The following is a 20,575-nucleotide window of genomic DNA, read 5'->3' on the forward strand; positions in this document are numbered from 1 at the left end:
AAAGTGTATTTAGCTTGGAGTTCTTTCACTACGGTTCAAGCAAATATGTACCACACTACACCTGCCTCAAGCTAAAACTATGCCTGGCTATTATGGTTCAGAAACTGCAAGCCAACTCAATTCTTTGAGCTCTCAGTTAGCCTGAGGGTCTCAGGCCAGAGGTCAATTTGTGACAGGATTAAGCGTATAAACGTAAAGAACTAGTTGGGGTGCACAGGAAAAGGACAGAGACGAGAAAGAGCTGCTGAGGAAGATGCAGGGTTCTGGCCACCCAGACAACAGATACCATGTATGTGACTAAAATCTGAAGAAAGAGGGGCACTTCAACCACCTGGTGCCAGAAGGAGACAACACACACTGAAAAAGGTTGTGCATGGCTGATCATTTTTGAGGGTGCCAAGAATCACATTACATCCATGACTGATTCAAGTTTTCCCGAGCAATTACATGCAAGAACCATGAATATCCAACTCGCTGATGAATTATCTCTCCTCTTGCAGTATCTCCTTGCTTCAGTTTAAGCACAAAGCATAACACTTCCATGACAGAAAAGACTGCCCACACAAAAGCCCACAAAGCTGGAAATCCACCTAAGAGAGCTGAGTAGCAGCTTTGGAAACATCCCAGGAAATCACTGACCGAAGGTGTGGTTCTACAAGTGGCTTCAGTAGATGTAAGACCACATTACTACTGAAAGGGCAGTCCTGCCCACCCTTTCCTTCAAACAGTCTCTCTTGGAATACCACCCTTGCAGTCCAGTGCCACACTAGATCATCCAGCCAGATGAAAGTTGGAGGACGAGGAAGACCACTTTCTTTTGCTAAGGTCAGCTTTTGCCACGGATGAAACTTCCCCTTGGGAAACTCAAGATCCACTTGTTATTCTCAAGAGAGAGTTTTCTGTGGTAATAACAAACAGCCATGGAGATCCTGCAAAAATGCATCCCTAGAAACAAAACAACTGTCCAAGTATGCACAACAGAGCTCTTTGAAACAACGTGGAGTCTGCCCCACACATCTCTTCAGACCTTCTCTGTAAAGGATATTTGGTTCGGCCACACACTTCTTTCTGCAAAAAGACACTTCTGCAAAAATTTTACAGAAATGACATCAGCTGTTCCAAACTTGGAAGAAGCCATCCGTGATGGTCACTGGGCTCTTATTTTAAGCAGGTGGTTTAAAGCCTTGCTATTTAGAATCAGGCTTAGTAACTACCTGAAAGCAACCTGTGGGGTGATTATCAGAACTACAAGCTACAGGAAATATGATTAGTATTTGCAATGTACATGAAGTCTATTATAGGCCGATGGTTCCTAATCACACCAGTACTAGTTCTGGGCTATTATTTCATTGTCTCTGTCTAGAAAGCCAGTGTGCACCTCTGCTAGCACTGCTTGAACCTCACACTATCATGGAAGACGAGCTGTGAATTATTGCTTTTAACATACATAAACTGGGACTTTATGAAGCACCTTGATGACAAACAATTCCCACCATGCTGCTGGGAAGACTATTTCAACTGCTCGATCCCATTTGCTACAGATGGATAAGGACATTTGTGCATTTCTCTCAATATCACTTGGGGGCTTAGGTAAGGTTTCTTTGACTGCTTTAACCAGCTCTCTGAAGTCTCTGCATTTCCAACCATCAGTCATTCATAACCATACAAGCATCAGCAAGGAAGGGCATGCTACTAGGATGTTCTCTCAGCCTTAGCTCCTGTGCAAGAGCGTCAGAGTTTTCTCTCCTTGCCAGGCAGCAAGAACCAGCCGGGCTGCAGAGCTCCCATGAACGAAGCAGACTCATTGCACCCAGAGGGCTGACTAATACCTCACCCATTCCTCTTCAAAGAGCAAGGTCAAAGAAGTGTATCTTCTATTTCAGCTCAATATAACAGAGAAAAATACAGTTTTAAGAATTCACTTAATTTTGCCCCTTCAAAGAGGGAGAAAAAAAGGAGCAAGGGAGGGAGGGAGGACTGCAGTACAGCAGATAATTGTGCTACCTCATGTCTTCAAGACCATTCCAATAAGCTGGCAAATAAAAGCAGGATGTAATTCTCCGAGATAGGACTACTCAGAACATATTCCTCCACAGAGCACTGAGAGCCAGAAGTAAACACCAAGTGGTCCCCAGCTTCACATTTCCCTGTCCCTTTAGTTCTGTACACCGATTCCCGTCCCTTCCCACCTCCTTTATTGTACTTCTGATATCCAAACAGACTCTGAAGATCCAAGTAGAAATCACAAACTTGGATGTGGATGCCTGGGCCAATCTGCAGTTTCTAGAACTTCCTAAGGGCCAAAGTGAATCTTGGAGAGAATGGCAATTGCACGCATGGGACTGGAAACTCTTCAGGAACATTGTGAGGATGTGGAATCGTAGTACAAGGGCTTGAAGAGATCAGCTGGTGAGGAAAACACAATGCTAGGACCTTATCTAGGATCTCCTGCAGACAAGTACAGAGACTCCAGCAGGGCTAGAGGAACACCACAGTAAGTTAGAGCTGCACGAACTGGGGTCTGCTCACAAGCTGGAGACTCAGAGGTACAGTATCAGCTCTCTAGCAATATAACAGGTCCCAAAGCACCATTTTTTGTAAGGCCAAAGATTAAACAGACAGCTTCACAGATGCATTGGTCTGACACAGCTTCATGATCCTTCTCTAAGAAGATGAGCAGGGGTGTCAAATTAACTCACAGAACTCTTTTTGGCTGCTTTATTTCCAGAATTTATCCTTGGGTGGGGGAGGGATACCATAAAACTTTCCTATTAAGTACTTGGCCACGTCATGCCTCTTCCTGGCAGGATTACTTTCTGGACCCAATGTTCTTCAATGGCCATACTTTATGAAATTTAACAAGCAGCACAGGGAAGAACAGCTCAATTCCAGTTTTGTTCTTTCTCCACATGCAACAGTGAACTCCACAGGCACTGGAAATCACACCACAGCACTCCCTCTTGCAGAAGCATGTTTCCACGCAGGATAGATTGGACCTGTGGGGAGGGAGGCTGCAGTTCCCAGCTTATGGCATCCCCTTCACTATTGCCTCACCTGCAAGTTTCAGTGTTAGACTGACAGAGAGGTCCTGAATAAAGTGCTACCTGCCAGAAATAGACACAGCACAATAGATAAAAGCAGCTACTACCCTCCTAGGAAGTTACACATGTCACTGTAGAGTAGAAAGCACCCACACCTCAATGAATTGTTGTAGTAGGCACCTGAGATAAGATCACCACTGTCCTATGCTAAAGTGTGCAGCGCTGCTATTGTCTGGTGGCTTTTGTGGTTTCTGGTGAAGAGTTGCCCTTAAAAGTATTCAATGTGATTTAACATATTTTTTCAGAAAGGGAGGAAAGAAAAGAGAGAGTTTTCAAATTCATCCACAAAAGCCACAGACTATTCTTATAGGTATTTGCTTTGTCATTCCTCAGGGTATCCCCACTGTAAGGGTAACATACCAGAGAACACTGGATTTCCCTCTGCTTATGTCCTGAAACAGTTATACAGTAAAGCAGATCATAAACGCATCAAGGACTAACATAGAGCTTCTCTGAGCAATCAAATGGAAAGACTACTGACCAACAAGCTACTCCACAAAAAAACCTGCCTTTTTGCAGAAATCTTGATACATAACAAATAGTATGTTATGTATCATGACTGAACACCCAAATCCTGCCTTTTTGCAGAAATCCCGAGACACATAACAAATACTATGTTATGTATCATGACTGAACACCCAAATCTTTTATCATTAACCCCCAAAGTAACAGAAGAGCAGCTCCTGCCAAACTTAAAAATTCATTGTGAATTTAGGGCTCTATCCCTAAATGGCAGCAATGGGCAAAAGTTAGCAATCAAATAATTACAGAAGTGTCAGGCTGAAGGGAATCTCCCATGTGCTACCACTTCATCCCTCTGGGTTGAGACACACTTGAGAAATTTTATGCATCTGTCCAACCCGAGCTCAAACTCACAGCATCCTGTTCCAAGGTTACTTTATCTCTACAGCTTGAGTCCAGCATAGGACCACAAAGAGGATTAAGGGAACACAGCATCTTTCATACAAGAAGCAGCTCCAAGAGCTGGAACTCTTCAGCCTGAAGAAAAGAAGACTTGGAGATATCTTATCAATATTTACCTGATGGGAAGGAACAAAAAAGGGGGAGCCAGACTTTTCTCCATACTGCCCACTGACAGGACAAAAGGCAATAGGCATAAACACATGAAATTCAATCTGATCACAAGAAAACACTTGGTTACTCCAAGGGTGGTCAAAGACTGGAACAGGTTGCTCCAAGAGGTTGTGAAGTCTCCACCTGCAGAGACATGCAACACCTGACTGGACATGGTCTTGGACATGCTTTATCTGGCCATGCTTGAGTAGGGAACTTGGACTAGATGATCTCAAGAGGTCCCTTCCAACCTGAATGATTCTGTGATACGCTCTCAAGTTTCATTCGTGATTTCACCAGTGCAACAGAAGAAAGTCAGAGATGAGGAAAACACAATGCTAGGACCTTATCTAGGATCTCCTGCAGACAAGTACAGAGACTCCAGCAGGGCTAGAGGAACACCACAGTAAGTTAGAGCTGCACGAACTGGGGTCTGCTCACAAGCTGGAGACTCAGAGGTACAGTATCAGCTCTCTAGCAATATAACAGGTCCCAAAGCACCATTTTTTGTAAGGCCAAAGATTAAACAGACAGCTTCACAGATGCATTGGTCTGACACAGCTTCATGATCCTTCTCTAAGAAGATGAGCAGGGGTGTCAAATTAACTCACAGAACTCTTTTTGGCTGCTTTATTTCCAGAATTTATCCTTGGGTGGGGGAGGGATACCATAAAACTTTCCTATTAAGTACTTGGCCATGTCATGACTCTTCCTGGCAGGATTACTTTCTGGACCCAATGTTCCTCAATGGCCATACTTTATGAAATTTAACAAGCAGCACAGGGAAGAGCAGCTCAATTCCAGTTTTGTTCTTTCTCCACATGCAACAGTGAACTCCACAGGCACTGGAAATCACACCACAGCACTCCCTCTTGCAGAAGCATGTTTCCACGCAGGACAGATTGGACCTGTGGGGAGGGAGGTTGCAGTTCCCAGCTTATGGCATCCCTTTCACTATTGCCTCACCTGCAAGTCTCATTGTCAGGCTGACAGAGAGGTCCTGAATAAAGTGCTACCTGCCAGAAATAGACACAGCACAATAGATAAAAGCAGCTACTACCCTCCTAGGAAGTTACCAGCGTCACTGTAGAGTAGAAAGCACCCACACCTCAATGAATTGTTGTAGTAGGCACCTGAGATAAGATCACCACTGTCCTATGCTAAAGTGTGCAGCGCTGCTATTGTCTGGTGGCTTTTGTGGTTTCTGGTGAAGAGTTGCCCTTAAAAGTATTCAATGTGATTTAACATATTTTTTCAGAAAGGGAGGAAAGAAAAGAGAGAGTTTTCAAATTCATCCACAAAAGCCACAGACTATTCTTATAGGTATTTGCTTTGTCATTCCTCAGGGTATCCCCACTGTAAGGGTAACATACCAGAGAACACTGGATTTCCCTCTGCTTATGTCCTGAAACAGTTATACAGTAAAGCAGATCATAAACGCATCAAGGACTAACATAGAGCTTCTCTGAGCAATCAAATGGAAAGACTACTGACCAACAAGCTACTCCACAAAAAACCTGCCTTTTTGCAGAAATCCCGAGACACATAACAAATACTATGTTATGTATCATGACTGAACACCCAAATCATTTATCATTAACCCCCAAAGTAACGGAAGAGCAGCTCCTGCCAAACTTAAAAATTCATTGTGAATTTAGGGCTCTATCCCTAAATGGCAGCAATGGGCAAAAGTTAGCAATCAAATAATTACAGAAGTGTCAGGCTGAAGGGAATCTCCCATGTGCTACCACTTCATCCCTCTGGGTTGAGACACACTTGAGAAATTTTATGCATCTGTCCAACCCGAGCTCAAACTCACAGCATCCTGTTCCAAGGTTACTTTATCTCTACAGCTTGAGTCCAGCATAGGACCACAAAGAGGATTAAGGGAACACAGCATCTTTCATACAAGAAGCAGCTCCAAGAGCTGGAACTCTTCAGCCTGAAGAAAAGAAGACTTGGAGATATCTTATCAATATTTACCTGATGGGAAGGAACAAAAAAGGGGGAGCCAGACTTTTCTCCATACTGCCCACTGACAGGACAAAAGGCAATAGGCATAAACACATGAAATTCAATCTGATCACAAGAAAACACTTGGTTACTCCAAGGGTGGTCAAAGACTGGAACAGGTTGCTCCAAGAGGTTGTGAAGTCTCCACCTGCAGAGACATGCAACACCTGACTGGACATGGTCTTGGACATGCTTTATCTGGCCATGCTTGAGTAGGGAACTTGGACTAGATGATCTCAAGAGGTCCCTTCCAACCTGAATGATTCTGTGATACGCTCTCAAGTTTCATTCGCGATTTCACCAGTGCAACAGAAGAAAGTCAGAGATTAATTCAATTCCTTGACATGTACACGAAGGAGAATGACAACAGCTTATGTTATTTCTGTTATGCTATTTCCCTCCCAACAAAAGCTCACTGCCTTGGTCTCTGGCATCTCTCAATGAGCCTCTCATTAGGTGGAGTAACTTCCCAGCTCTTCCTCATCTACACAGCTCCAGCACAGTTCTCATTTTCCCTCTAACTGCCCACTGTCCTCCATATTCACTACATACTTCCTTACAACCACTTCTGACCCTCTTATTTTGCAGGAATTTTGCTCGTACTGATCTTTTGTTCTTGTCCATTTTGTTGCACAAGAGCTCTGCTCAGCCAAGGCTGCGTTCAGCAGCACGGTTCAGAGCTGCTGTTACATTCAGTTATCACCTTAACCATCTCAGCAGGTGTCAGCTTCCCTGGGTTTTTCCCTACAAGAGTTTACTCAGGTACAGAAAGTTCAAAGCCACTGATTAATTAGCAAATGCTTTGGAAAAAAATGAACTTTTAAAGCAGGAAATTTGAAAATGTTCACAGCAACACAGGTAGGGGCTAAATAAACTGGTTGAAAAGTCCTCAATACAAAAACAGATGTCAACTGAGCTTTGAGAACACAGGAGGAAAAGAAAGGTCACAGATTTCCAGCTGCCCAGAGCACCCAGCACAGCACTGTGTGGTATCATAAGCCAGGTGAGGGCTTAAGTAACAGACTGGTCACTGCTGGTGACCCTGACTGGTGACTATACACTGCCAGACCTGAGCTGGCTTGTACAGTGCCATCCCGAGCATTTCCACGTCCTCAGCAGTTACAGCACAGCCTGAAAAACTTCCTCACAGCAGTAATGCGTGCAAATGGAAATCTTCACGCCCTCTGTAGTTTTCCAGGATTGAGAAATTTTAGAAGTAAAAATGTCCCATCTACAAGAGAGCAAGAGTCAGCGTCAGCACACGGTTGGTTCTCATCAAGGCTAGATGAGTACTTCCTCATTTCTGAATTTGTACTAAACTAATAAAAATTAAAATAACTTGAAGCGTGTGATGTCTGGGGGTGTCATGTTCCCATGATGCACTAAACAAACCACAGCCTCACAGCTGCACTAGAGGTAAGAGCACAGCCTGAGCAGGGCCAGCGTGCAGGCTCTGGAGAGGTATTTGCCCTCACCACGTCTTGTGTCACATGCTCCACCAGCTTGGGATTCAACTATCAGGAAGCTGAAGCTTGGTCATTTTTGCATCAGGCTTAGTGCTGACACTGCTGTTAAAAATACTGGTGGACATGTGGGAAGAGAAGTACTTCCCAGAGGAAGACACCCAGAGAAATAGTCTCAAATATGGTCACAAAATTTCTCTAAGCGCTGTAGGAATTGAGGGCTGCCTCATTCAGGAAAAGTTCACAGTCTGCTGTAGAGAATGGGCTTAACTGAGACCTTCTAAGAGCTCCTAACTTCAAAGCCTTCATCTAAAATCCCAACGATGAAGTCCTGGGAGCAGAGCACAGGCTGGGTTTCTCTGTGGGAGAGGTCTGCTGTCACAAACACTGTCATTTTAAGCGTGTGGTTGGTTGCAACCAAACTATACGGCAGATGCTATTTTTTTTTATTACCAACCAAGAAGAAAGTTTTCACAGTTTCACCCAAAAAGGGAACTATGTACACCTGGGGTTGTCTTCTCTTCAGAAGAAGCATCAGAACATTTGCATTTGAGGCCATTCACAAAACTTAGTCTGGAGAGTCACACCATGGAAGAGGTCACTTAGTCATTTTTTCCCACACAGAGACAGGCTCTGACACATCCATCCAAATAGTTGTGAAACCAGCCAATCTTAACTAGGTTCTTCCTTCACATCATTCAGTGACAGCCAAGGGCTTGCCTTGGAAACTGCCCTAAAGAGACAGCTTGACATGACCCAAGTCTCGCACGCAGCTGACAGCTCACATCAGGTAGGGCTCCCATAACAGTAAAAGACATCCAGAAATTCTCAACCTTTGTGTACCAACCCATTTGAAAAAATGCTATAGCAGACTCCACAGCAAATGAGTTCATTTTTGTCTCCTTGTTTCTCTCAGTCAAATATTTTCTACATATACTGAAGGCAGTTTGAGACCATTGTATGGTTGTTCCAGTCAGAAAAGAGAAAATAAGGTGGGTTTTGGGTTGTTTTTTTTTAATGTAGAAACAACAAAAATCCAAAGCACAACCTCCCTTTCAAAACACCATTTACATAAAGCTAATATTAGCTCACACACTCTTCAGCTACGCTAGAATTTACTCCTGCTCTGGCCTAACATAACTCTGACAGTCCTCGGACACATTAAGCAAAACCATTAACACTAGTAATTCACAGAGATATTGTTTAAACCTCCCAAACTTTGAATAGTATATCTACAAATCAATAAAATACTGGTGCTGTGCTCTAGACCCAAGTTTGCAGGAAAACAGTAACTAAACGTTTACTTTTGCCAGAAAGCATCAGAAAAATTAATTTAATCTCTGCTCAGTTCTATTTTTCAGAGTACAAAGCTCAGCCCTTGTTTTCTGTCTTCTTCCAGGCTGAAAGAAAAGGAGCCAGACCACGTTATCCCTTGGTTATCCATTGGGAAACTAAGACGTTTTAGGGGTGTTTGAAAGGGACACACAAACTTCTGTTTAGGCAGATTTTCAAAAGGCACTAGGAAACATCTGTTGTGACCTCGCTACCCAAAAATGGTGACTTCAGCACAATCCCTGAGTCAGCTTTTTTCGGGAGGACTGTTTTGGCCAAGATCAACATTTACTTTTATTGTGATAAATTTTTCATCACAATTATTGCCATTCCTGGCATAAAGCACCTTTATGTGCACAACATCAGACACACTAGAAGACTGCACTGCCTCATTTACGCCAATAAATACAGATAAAACTTAATCCAAGATACAACCACAGGACTCCAATCCTGCTAAGGCTGACAAAGAACACTGTAACACCTAAGTATGGCGGTGTCATAAAAGTATCCTGACCACCACAACTCCCTGGAGTTCTCCACGTTCGTTTCAACAGAAACTGTGAGAAAGGAGCACCACACACTCCTCTGGAGTTCAGGAACATTCAGACTGGTAACCTCTCCTGAATGAGCACAGCGAAAGGCACAGCGAAATTGGTTTGCAAAACTTCCTAGCTTACACAGGTTGTGCAATTTGCTTTAGCTTTCTATTTCAGTAAAACATGTTACCAATGCTAAAATAAGGGTGAACAATGTCACGTATCTCCCTCCTCCAACCCCCCGACCAGGAAGCGCAATTCCTCAGCTACTATCTTACCTTCTGAAATAGCCTTCTTGACAGCTGCAAGATAAGCATCGGGCTCGTCATCATTTGTGAGTTCTTGCCACTGAGGCCAGTCCTTGAAAAAGGTCAAATAGTCATCACAGTCCGTGACACCGCAGAACAGCTTGACTACTTTGTACGGGGGCCATAAAGCTTCCTGAAGGCTCTGCAGGACGGGAGGGAGATAAAAACTCTGCACGAGCTCAGCAGATAGCAAAAGGATGATGCTCCGACTTCTGCTGAACAAGTCCAGCTCCTGGTGGGAGATGGCAGACTCGCCTTCCAGCTGGTAGCTCAGAATCCGATGCTTTCGGATGTGCCGAGTAAAGAGGAAGAGGTTCTGGAGGTACTGACACCATTCCGTGGCGTCACTCGCATACACAATCAGCACATCGTATCCTCCAGGGGCTCCTGTACAGGTGCAAGATGATCACAGGGAGGAGGAGGATTAAATTCAAAGCAAGAACTGACCCACAGCTTTGCTGCAAAAAAAAAAAAAAACCCCACAGGTTTGTCCCTGCCATTCATGTCTGAAGCTCCAAAGCACTTCAAAACAGCAGCGTATACGTTCAAAGCGAGGTATTCACAGCCACAAAGCAATTCAAGGGGGGGCTGCACTCCTACTTGCACTTACCCCACTAAAATTTAAGCATTTTTTTCATTCTCAAAAATCTTCCTATAAAGCAGGGGATTTCCTATGTAGTTTCAAGTGAAACCACATGTGGAGATTTACAGATTTAAAGCATGTCGATAGAGAAAAAAAAAAAACCCAAAACAAACCCGACCTCCGAAAGAAACTAGCTTGAAAAGGGGAATTCATCTCTGCACGTGAAGTGAAATCATTTAAGGCAACTACAGGGTCTCTGCAACACAACTGCAGACCGTTACACGCTCAAGCGGAATGCACACCAAGCACAGCACGCCTAAAATAAGAAAGGCCTTTATTTAAATGAGGTCCCACAATGCTTACAGGAAGTCCCCAGAGCTTCCATGGTGTTAGATATTTGTTCTCATTGCACCAAAAAGCAAACTGCTTGCAAAAACTGTCACACAAAGGTTTCCCAACCATTTTGGCATCACCAACCCTCTCTTCAGAGGGAAAGGATTAATACAATAGTGGTGGGCATAACACAGCCCAAAACACACTCACCAAAGTGGACTTATTTCCTAATTCTCTAGAGACAGCTCCTTCCTACACACTCCTGCATGTCTATGCTCTGAAATGAAACATTTCTAAAACTGTTCCCAGCTTGCTCAGAAGATCTCAGGTAGCTTGAAGCAATATGACATGATGCAGTGTTCTCCCACCAATCTCAAGAAAACTTTTAAGCCTAAATTCATTTTTTTCCATTCACCAGTGAAGAAGTTTGCCCAAATTTGAGGATTATGGCTCTGGTCTCATGGCAGATTTCAGTGCTGAGCATTTCATATCTTATTAGCAAATTATTGTCTCTTAATTCCAGTTTGACTCTTTAAAAGTGTCAACATTTCCAACTTATCTCTATCCAGAAGCAAGCAAAGGCAGATTTTTGTAACTAAAGTAGAAGGCAGTGCCTAAAATTTTACATGTCAAAAACAGCACCTGCAGAGAGTGAATTTACCAGAACTGAAGATGACAGTTTTGCAGTCACCTTATTAAAATTCAACCAAAACTAAACAGCCTCCAAAGGCTCCATTCTGCCACCTTCCCCAGAACCTTCATTAAGAAACTAAGGCTGAAATGACGTCTAGGCTACAGTATCCCAGCTCTAATCCATACAATTACCAACTTTAAATTGTAGTTGAACAGAAGTGGTCCAGTCGAAAAGCGTGGAGATGTGCTCAACCAAAAGTGTTATGGTCATCTGCATGAATGGAAAGCCTCTAGCAGTGAAAGGATGATGTCCTCACCGTGGAGAACACAGACACTGCACTTTAGTAGTGTCCACCAAGACAGCTACATGTTTCAGTGTGAATAGAGCTCTTGAACCCCTGATGGAGGCTTGTAGGAGACAGCATTCTCAACAGGGGGGATCATAAAGCAAATAGACCCAAAGCCTTGGGATCTTTAAGCTAAGAGTGCAGATCTGCTGTGAAAAAGGTATCCGAGAAGCCTCCCTTCTCCACTATGTAGGCAAAAGATGCAAATTTGACAGACTTTCTGCAGGTCCCCTGCCAGTATTTCTACCCCCAGAGACAACATCATCCAGAGCAGTGTAGCCTCTGCACCCAGCAGGGAGGAACTTCACCTGGTGTGCAGGAATGGCAGTGATTCCTTAGAAAACACTTGCTCTATGGGAACACCATTCCCCTCAACAGAGCTGTTGTCTCCCCTGGTCCTCTTACTGCAACCACTGTTGCCTTTGACACTTCTAGACTAAGCAGAGGAACAGCGTTTTTAAAAGGAGAACTGAGAAATAAAATTACCAGCTCCACTTTTAGAGTCAAGGAAGGTTTTTATGTTCATCCGCAAAAATACTGGAAGTGGGTCTTGAAGAGCTAAATAAGCTTAAGTCAGCAACGAGACTGTTTCAAAGAAAAGAAAAATCTAGAAATAGTTTCAATTGCAACATCCCCTTTTAAAAGAAGGATGACACGGGACTCGCTTTCCTGGATCACGCAATTATTTGTCAAACCAAATACCTTTCTTTGCAGCAGCAATTACTGCCCAGTCCTCAGGGAAAAGTGTAATAAATGGAGAATACAGAATGTTTCAGGGAGTTTTTCCCACAATTCTTCACACATCAGTTAGAGAAAAACTCAGAACACACTTCAAAGCACAATGTAAACTTTGTACACATTGTATACACACAAGGAAATCCCTAGGTGAACACCAAGCATTTTATTTCTTTAAACCCAAACTTTAGATGGATGCTTTGACAATGTGTATGTCAGGCTGGTTTTTGAAAAACACACACAAAGAATCCGTCAATTCAAGTAAGAAAGATATGAAAGATATGAACAGTATACACAATAGCAAGAGGAAAACAGATTTGTGCCAACCAACCATTTCAAAAATCTTTCAAAAATCTCTCAAGTGTAATCTCGTTTGAATTTTAACAATACCTTGTTTCTGCATTCCTAAACTTTGGGTATAAAAGTGACTTTTGCTTCTGTTTACAAAATGTCAGTTCTATTAATAATATTGCAAGGCATGTTTAACTATTTATAAAATAGAAAAACATCCAGGTGGGGTTCTGTTGCAATGATAAAACATAACCTTTGGACCCCTTTCCAGCTGTAACTGCCTCTTCGGTGCTTAGTTGCCCACTCCATTATACAAGCAATGACAAAAAACTGAGATTACAAACCAGGACTGCAGAAATGCCCAAGACCTCTAACTGAGGTGGAAGGACCACAGACTAAATAGCACAGAGACAGAACACAATATAAAGTTCTCCCTAGCTTATAAACTGCACGCAGAATGGAAGGGGATGAAGCAATTCAGTCAAAATCACAGAAGGATCATGGCAAGAGGAAAAAAAAAAGTATCCTATAGTGATAGACTATATCATGCCTTCGTAGTCCCTCTCTGAGAAGCAAACAAATCAGAAGCATCTTCAGACCGTGTTTGGGAGTAACAAGGTGATGATCTTTGAGTTCAGAGCAAACATGGGACAGTGATTTATGGCCATATCATAAGGTTCCAATTACCACTGACATAGCTAAAGAATATCAGGGGAAGCTGGCATATCAGCTCCAGGTAAGACTACACTTTGCCCCACTTAACACTTCCCAAATTTGAATCAGACCTCATCAACTGTTATTACCTGCTGTTTCATGCTACAAGCCAAAAGGTTTGACCTTTTTCAATTTATAGATCATAAATAGTTTTCCATTTTACTTGTGGGTCCCATAAAACAAATTCAGGGCCTCTAATAATATACAGCTTTTCTGTGTCACCTTTCCCATCCCTCTCCTAAGCAGACCATGACTTCTTCTTGTCCACAGACCAGGGAAAAAAAAAACTGACAGCCAAAATCTAACTCAGATGACCATATGCAGTGGCAAGCACATCTATTTTCATCTGCTAGATCAAATTCACCTCAAATTCTGACTAAATGAAAAAGCGCTATGTAGCCTGTTATCAATCTGTGTTGGGATTCATGTGTATGGAGGATACACGAATATGTCAGTCTAAAATATCAATCCTTGATAGAGGGGGATTCACTAATTGCCTATGATATAAATAAAAAGCAATCCATGGTGTCTTAATAAACAAATTCTTAAGAGAGTGCTTCCACAAGGTGTTAGAAGCTGGTGGGTCATTAACAGAAGTCCTTAGCACCTTTCATATTTCAGTGCTGAAGTGTGTGTATTTAAGTGATGTATGAGGAAATGTATGCATTCTTGGCCCAGCTGGAATGCATAACAAAGTAACCATGATCACATGCAATAATTATTAACACCCTAGCGAAACCTCTCACTTTGACTGGAATAGAAAATGTTAACTTTAAATTAAGTGCTGCAAACAAGTGAGAGGAAATAGCAGAACCAAAGCAGATAAAACTTTTGCAAACCAAACTTCAGTGATAAGAGCACGAGATTTGCATTACGATATCTGAACCTAAAGTTGCTCTACTTTTAAGAGTATCTGTGAAATCACCTTCTGTTTATAAGGAGAAAAGTAGTTTCGCCCACAAGTCTCTCGAGACCTCCATTGAGCTTATTTTTACATCACAAGGAGATACGCCCGAGTGAAACACCAACGTTACTTCACACCCCGAGAATGGCACGTTCTTCCTTTTTTAGATAAAACATGTATGTTTCCCTGCAGGGAGGGGAACTTGCAATTTGGGCACTAGCAAGACTTACACGGTACAGACAAAACCCCTCTCCCCCCGGAGTTCTCAGCTCCATTCTCATCAGTTTTACCTGCACATATGTCAGCTAAAACATTTTAATTGATGGCAACCGAGCTCAGTTAGCTCGTGATCCTGGCAAGGGGCATCGCCATACCCCAAAAAAGGAAGTATGCAAATAGGGTGGGGGGAATAAAGCAGTATTTAGGAAGAACTGAATTCTCTAGAAAAGGTGACAGAAAAACATCTAGGTGGCAAAGGCTGAGCAGGGACAGATTTCTCTATATAATCCCCTCCCTCAGAGCTCGCTGGGCCACTATAGACACGGCAGAGTTTCTGCCAGCACCTGCCCCGAGCTCAAGCCCAGCGAAGCGAGATAAGGCAGAAAGCGCAGCCACCCGGCCTCCAACAACGGGGCCACCGCCGCTCAGAACAGCCCCGGGGCTCCCCTAAACTCGGGGAGGGGACATTCCTTCCCCTTTCTTTCCCCAGAGCGCCAGGGAGATACAGAGCCGGGGAGGCGGGCAGCGCTCCGCTACCTCCCCGCTTACCGGCGCCACAGCGCAGAGAACCCGCCCGGACCCACCGCTCCCCCCGGCTCCCGTGGCACCTACCGGGGGTCGTCATGGTCCGGGGCTGGCGGGGAAGGGGCTGCTGCTCTTCTCTCACATCGCCGGTGGGACGGCACGGCGCGTCCCTCCCGCCGCCGCTTCCTCACCCCCAACCGGGCGCTCCGTCCCGGCCCGGCCCCGCCCCGACGGGGAGGGCGCCCCCGGCGGAACCGGGCACAGGGGCGGCTCCGCATCGCCGGCCAGGTACCCGGCGGGGTTCTCCTGCCACAGCGGGGAAATGCCTTTTTCCAGCTGGCTGCCGTCATATATTCCATAGGCGGGCGAGGAAATAGCGCTACAGGGAGGGAAAGTCGTGAGTTTCCCCTCTGCTCTGCCCTGGTGAGGCCACAGCTGGAATACTGTGTCCAGTTCTGGGCTCCCCAGTTCAGGAGAGACTGGGAACTGCTGGAGAGAGTCCAGCGTAGGGCAACAAAGGTGATTAAGGGATTGGAGCATCTCCCTGATGAGGAAAGGCTGAGGGAGCTGGGGCTCTTTAGCCTGGAGAAGAGAAGGCTGAGGGGAGACCTTATTAATGCTGACAAGTATCTCAAGGGTGGGTTGAAGGAGGATGGAGCCAGACTCTTCTCAGTGGTTCCCAGTGACAACTGGCAATGGTCAAGCACAAACTGAAACATGGGAAGTTCCACTCAAATATGAGGAAGAACTTCTTTCAGGTGAGGGTGGCAGAGCCCTGGAAGAGGCTGCCCAGGGAGGGTGTGGAGTCCCCTTCTCTGGAGATCTTCAAGCCCCACCTGGATGCCGTCCTGAGTGATGTGCTCTGGGCAACCCTGCTTTGGCAGGGGAGTTGGACAAGGTGATCTCTAGAGGTCACTTCCAACTCTGACAATTCCATGATACTGAGTTACAGTGGTAGAGAAACTCCACATCCTCAGTGGGGACAAACTTAGAGTGATGGTTGTTGAAGAGAACAAGCAAGACTCTGCCCAAACTTACGCTTTGACTTCTGTCTCTTACGAGCAAGGAGTTTTATTTTTTTGCCAATGGAAATCCAAGTTGTTCTACATAAAGAATAAAGCACTTGATATTCTGCATTTTCCTCTAGAAGATACAGCCTCTTAACTTAGATTTCCCTATGATTGTGCTCACATTCAAGTACAGAGAAAATAAGCTGCAGAAGGACACTGTTAAAGTTCAGAGAGGAGGACTCTTTAATTTTGTCGCTGAAGACAAAGCAACAAATTCTGCCAAAGTAATTATTTCAGACTACTCCTTTGCAAACTTGGAAAACACACTCACAATGATTCACATTCAGAAACATTTCTTTGCTGAGAACCAGCAAAGTCTTGCATTGATGCACTTCAGTAAAGTAAAACCAGCAAAGAATCAACTGTTTCCTACTAATCAACCCTACCTTAGAAGTTAAACTCTACTGTTACCTCTAAATCTTCTTTTACCCAAACCCCACTGTAAGCTTACAAACCACATGCCACAGCCCATCTTCCAAAAACAGAGCATTTGCTCCCACAAATAAGTACAAGGATAAAAAACACTTCCTGATGATAAAGCCTTAAGAGAAACTCCAGGTATGTGGAAGACAAAAGAGCACTTTCCTATCTAAATCCTCCAGAAAAACATACAACAGAATAAAGTCCACCTAGGCACTGGAGAAGTGAGCAAATACAGGATCTACTTGGGATTTATGTAAGGGACAAAAATTTACTAGTTGGAAAATAGGGTCTGTAGCCAAATTCTTCTACTACTGTGGAATAATACTCATATTAAGAACTAGTAAAACAGATGGATAACCACGTAGATGACTTTATCATCACTGTTCCACATTATTTCCCTTGTAAAGCTTTTTATCTTAATAGATGGTTTGGGTTGGAAGGGACTTCAAAGATCCTCTAATTCCACCTCCCACCAGACCAGGTTGCTCAAAGCCCCATCCAGCCTGGCCTTGAACCCCTCCAGGGATGGAGCATCCACAGCTTCTCTGGACAACCTCTTACAGTGTCTCACCACCCTCACAGGAACGAATTTCTTCCTAATATCTACGCTCAATCTCCTCTCTTTCCATTTAAAACTAGTACCCCTCATCACTACACTCCCTGGTCCCTCCCCATCTCTCCTGGAGACCCTTTAGGGACTGGAAGGGGCTCTAAGGTCTCCTCAGAGCCTTCTCTTCTCCAGGCTGAACAGCCCCAACTCTCTCAGCCTGTCTTCACAGGAGAGGAACACCACTCTTCTAACTTCCAGAATAAAAAGTTAAAAAACCAAAATAATCTCTCTGATGTTACAGGAGGAGCATGCTTCTTGGAACAAGCTTTTAAAGCCTTACATAAAGTATCATACAAAGGACCAGCAGAGCCAGTTTTCTGCTTAGTCAGAACCCATGGGGCCTCTCCATACCTATTGGTGTCACTTAGGATGCTATGTATTTTATTTAATCAATGCAAAGCCCACAGGAAACCACTTTAGGGTTTAAACTTCCTAAGCCACTAAAGTGAAATTAATATGCTTCCCCAAAGGAGCTTCAGTAAAATAACTGCCAGCACATTGTTTTAGCAACCTTTACAGCAACCTCCACCTGAAAAATCAGATGACAGATCGAGGTGAAAGCCCCTTTACACTTTAGAACATAAAGCTGGTCTAAAGGAAAGAGTTTGTAATGAATTAAGAACAAAATGAGGAAACAGAGGGAGCTTTTCATCCTCCTTTGGCCGAAATTGACTGTACAAGTCTTAACCTTTGTCCCTTCAGGTCACTGCATTTGCAGCATTGTTCTCAAGGGTCTGTCTTATCCCTGACCAAAAAAAAGAACTAAATTGCTTTTTGCCAGGTACTTTTGAGGGGTAACAAGGAAAGGGATCAGTAAGTGTTTCAATACCTATACGGTCTCTCCTCCCTTTTTCTTGGCCACGGAAAGAGTGGGAAAAGCAGTGACCTCGAGCAGGGATGCTCTCTTCGGAGGTGAACAGCTCTCCCTGCAGGCTTACCAAGAGACACACCAGCCAAGGGGAAGGACTGAAGAGACCTATGAGGAGTAAGCGAGGGGAGCAAAGGAATTCACAAGTAGTAGCATAAATTGGTTGGATTTGATTGCTTTTTGGATCTCAGGATCCTCTACTACTGCCTTGGGTCAGGGAACAGACCTAACTGCAAAGGCTTGGCAAGAGAGGGAAATGCTTACTGACCAGGCAAGAAGTGAGCCAGTGAAGCAAACACAGCCAGTGATTGCCCGGGTTCCTCCCAGCAGTTCCTTCAGACAGCAGGATTTAAAATAAGGACAGTTTACCAGCAATAGCTGCACCTCTTCCTTTCCAATGCTGACAAATGCACAGAACTTGTGCTGAGCTTTGCAGATGAAGTTTGCAGCTCTAGCTTGCTGTGGATGGAAGCCACAAGAACTAAGAGAAATATTGGTTCCTGGAAACAGTTCTCTTTCCGCAACACAGTCCTGAGTTATTCCATGCATAACAGGGGCAGGCCAGAGCAGGGGCACCTGAAAAAGAAACACACATTTAACAAGCCCTCAGCTGAATGTCTTTTTTTTCTACGCTACAGGCAACAGCACCTGTACAAAATGACAGAATCTTACAATACAATCTACCTTTGCATGAGCTGCTTTTATTTCCCCAGCACTGCGAATACACTTTTTCTACACTACAGGCAACAGCACCTGTACAAAATAACAGAATCTTACAGTACAATCTACCTCTGCATGAACTGCTTTTATTTCCCCAGCACTGCGAATACAGCACCTTCCAGAGACACCAGCACCAGGTAGGCTCTGCTGGGCATAGCACCTGCCCAAGTGTGTGTTCAGCAGGCACACAAGAGGGACAAAACCCCAGCAGAGCAGGATGCAGCAGTATTTCGAGATAGTTAAGAGCAAAGGACCAGGTAGGGAAAGCATAAAAAGCCTAACAGTACCTACCTACTACTGCTGCTGCTGCTTGTTTGACCCTGGCAGCCCTAACTCAGGACTTTCAGCATAGGGCTCTTTTCTTCCTTTGCTCTCAGTAGGCTTTATGGTTCTATAAAGAAGAATCAAAAAAAGCCCCATCATGAAGGGCAAGGAGAACAAAGCACTACAATCATCACAGCAAACCTTAAGTTTCACAGAAGTAAAATCTTCAGTGGAGATGTGACTAATTTAAAGCAACATACCAATTTATCACAACGTACAACAGCTGACTGAAATCTTCTCCTCATCAGGGTCCTGAGTACACTAACAGGCCACACTTGTCCTTATTAGTGTCACCTGGGCCCTCCACACCCACTCTTTGCCCATAGGCCCAGAAGCTCCATTTAAGCTCAGGCTTGGGGCTTCAGTGCTTGTCTATCCTATTGTGTGGGTGTTTCAAGCCTTGTCTCCATCCTTACCTCCTTGATACTTTCCAACCTTACATTCTAAGTAACTTTATCTCTAATCCCCTCTCTGGCTCAATCTTATAGACTGTCCTTTTAGACACACATAGTTTCTTTTGCCCTCTGGCACTATCTCTCTTTGCCCCTGAAGAGATTCCTCACATGGATCCTAGGCCTGGTTCATCGCTCACCTTTCCTGGGACTACGGATGAATCTTGTCAGCACCTGGCTACGCCTGCCATGTCCAAGGCTGGGACTGCACCCTGCTGGAGAAGACACTGCCTGCACTTAAGTTGCCCACAGCTACCGGTTGGAGCAGCCCTTCTGCTCCCTACAATTCCCTTTCCAGTGACTGTATTTAAAATGGCTTACAACCAGTGCTTACACGAGGTGCTGGAGCGAGTGCAGAGGAGGGCAACGAAGCTGGTGAGGGGGCTCACACATGTTGTCTCTTTTACCCCAGCCCTCTGGTGCTATCTCCCTTTGCCCCTCAATAGATTCCTCACATGGATCCTAGGCCTGGTTCATCGCTCACCTTTCCTGGGACTACGGATGAATCTTGTCAGCACCTGGCTACGCCTGCCATGTCCAAGGCTGGGACTGCACCCTGCTGGAGAAGACACTGCCTGCACTTAAGTTGCCCACAGCTACCGGTTGGAGCAGCCCTTCTGCTCCCTACAATTCCCTTTCCAGTGACTGTATTTAAAATGGCTTACAACCAGTGCTTACACGAGGTGCTGGAGCGAGTGCAGAGGAGGGCAACGAAGCTGGTGAGGGGGCAAGGGGTTTAAAAGCGCACTGAAGTCTCCCACTGCCACATGCGGACTCTTGAGTTTCTTAGGCTGGGTTCCCACCTCCTCCTCATCTTCACCACCACCCCCCTTCCCGCCCTGTTTGCTCCCTTCACGCAGGCTCGGGCGCCACCACCGGGCGGGAACGTCCCAAACTCCCTCACGCCGGGAGGGAAAGGCGCTCGGAGGGCAGGGTCAGACTTCCCACCCGCCCCCGGCGCGGCGGAGGGGAGGCGGGCCCCGTGGGGGTCCCCCCA

General features: G+C 44.8%; 1 protein-coding gene across 3 annotated transcripts in view; it reads right to left on the reverse strand.

The window, feature by feature from the left end:
• PIK3AP1 (phosphoinositide-3-kinase adaptor protein 1) overlaps positions 1–15,323 on the reverse strand; it is a 45,998-nt gene extending 30,675 nt beyond the window's left edge. Inside the window, exons 1-2 of one of the 3 annotated variants that reach the window (XM_014956380.1) lie at positions 15,199–15,323; positions 9,798–10,214 (exon numbers count right to left, since the gene is read on the reverse strand). In XM_014956380.1, coding sequence (XP_014811866.1) covers positions 9,798–10,214; positions 15,199–15,211 — 430 coding nt within the window. In that variant the 5' untranslated portion in view covers positions 15,212–15,323. Of the gene's footprint in view, positions 1–9,797; positions 10,286–15,198 lie in introns of all 3 variants that reach the window. The other 2 variants (XM_014956379.1, XM_014956382.1) reach the window with 2 other exon arrangements.
• Between the last annotated feature and the right edge of the window lie 5,252 nt (positions 15,324–20,575).

The sequence above is a fragment of the Calidris pugnax genome, unplaced genomic scaffold, assembly GCF_001431845.1.
Source record: "Calidris pugnax isolate Ruff unplaced genomic scaffold, ASM143184v1 scaffold196, whole genome shotgun sequence".
Taxonomy (NCBI): Eukaryota; Metazoa; Chordata; class Aves; order Charadriiformes; family Scolopacidae; genus Calidris; species Calidris pugnax.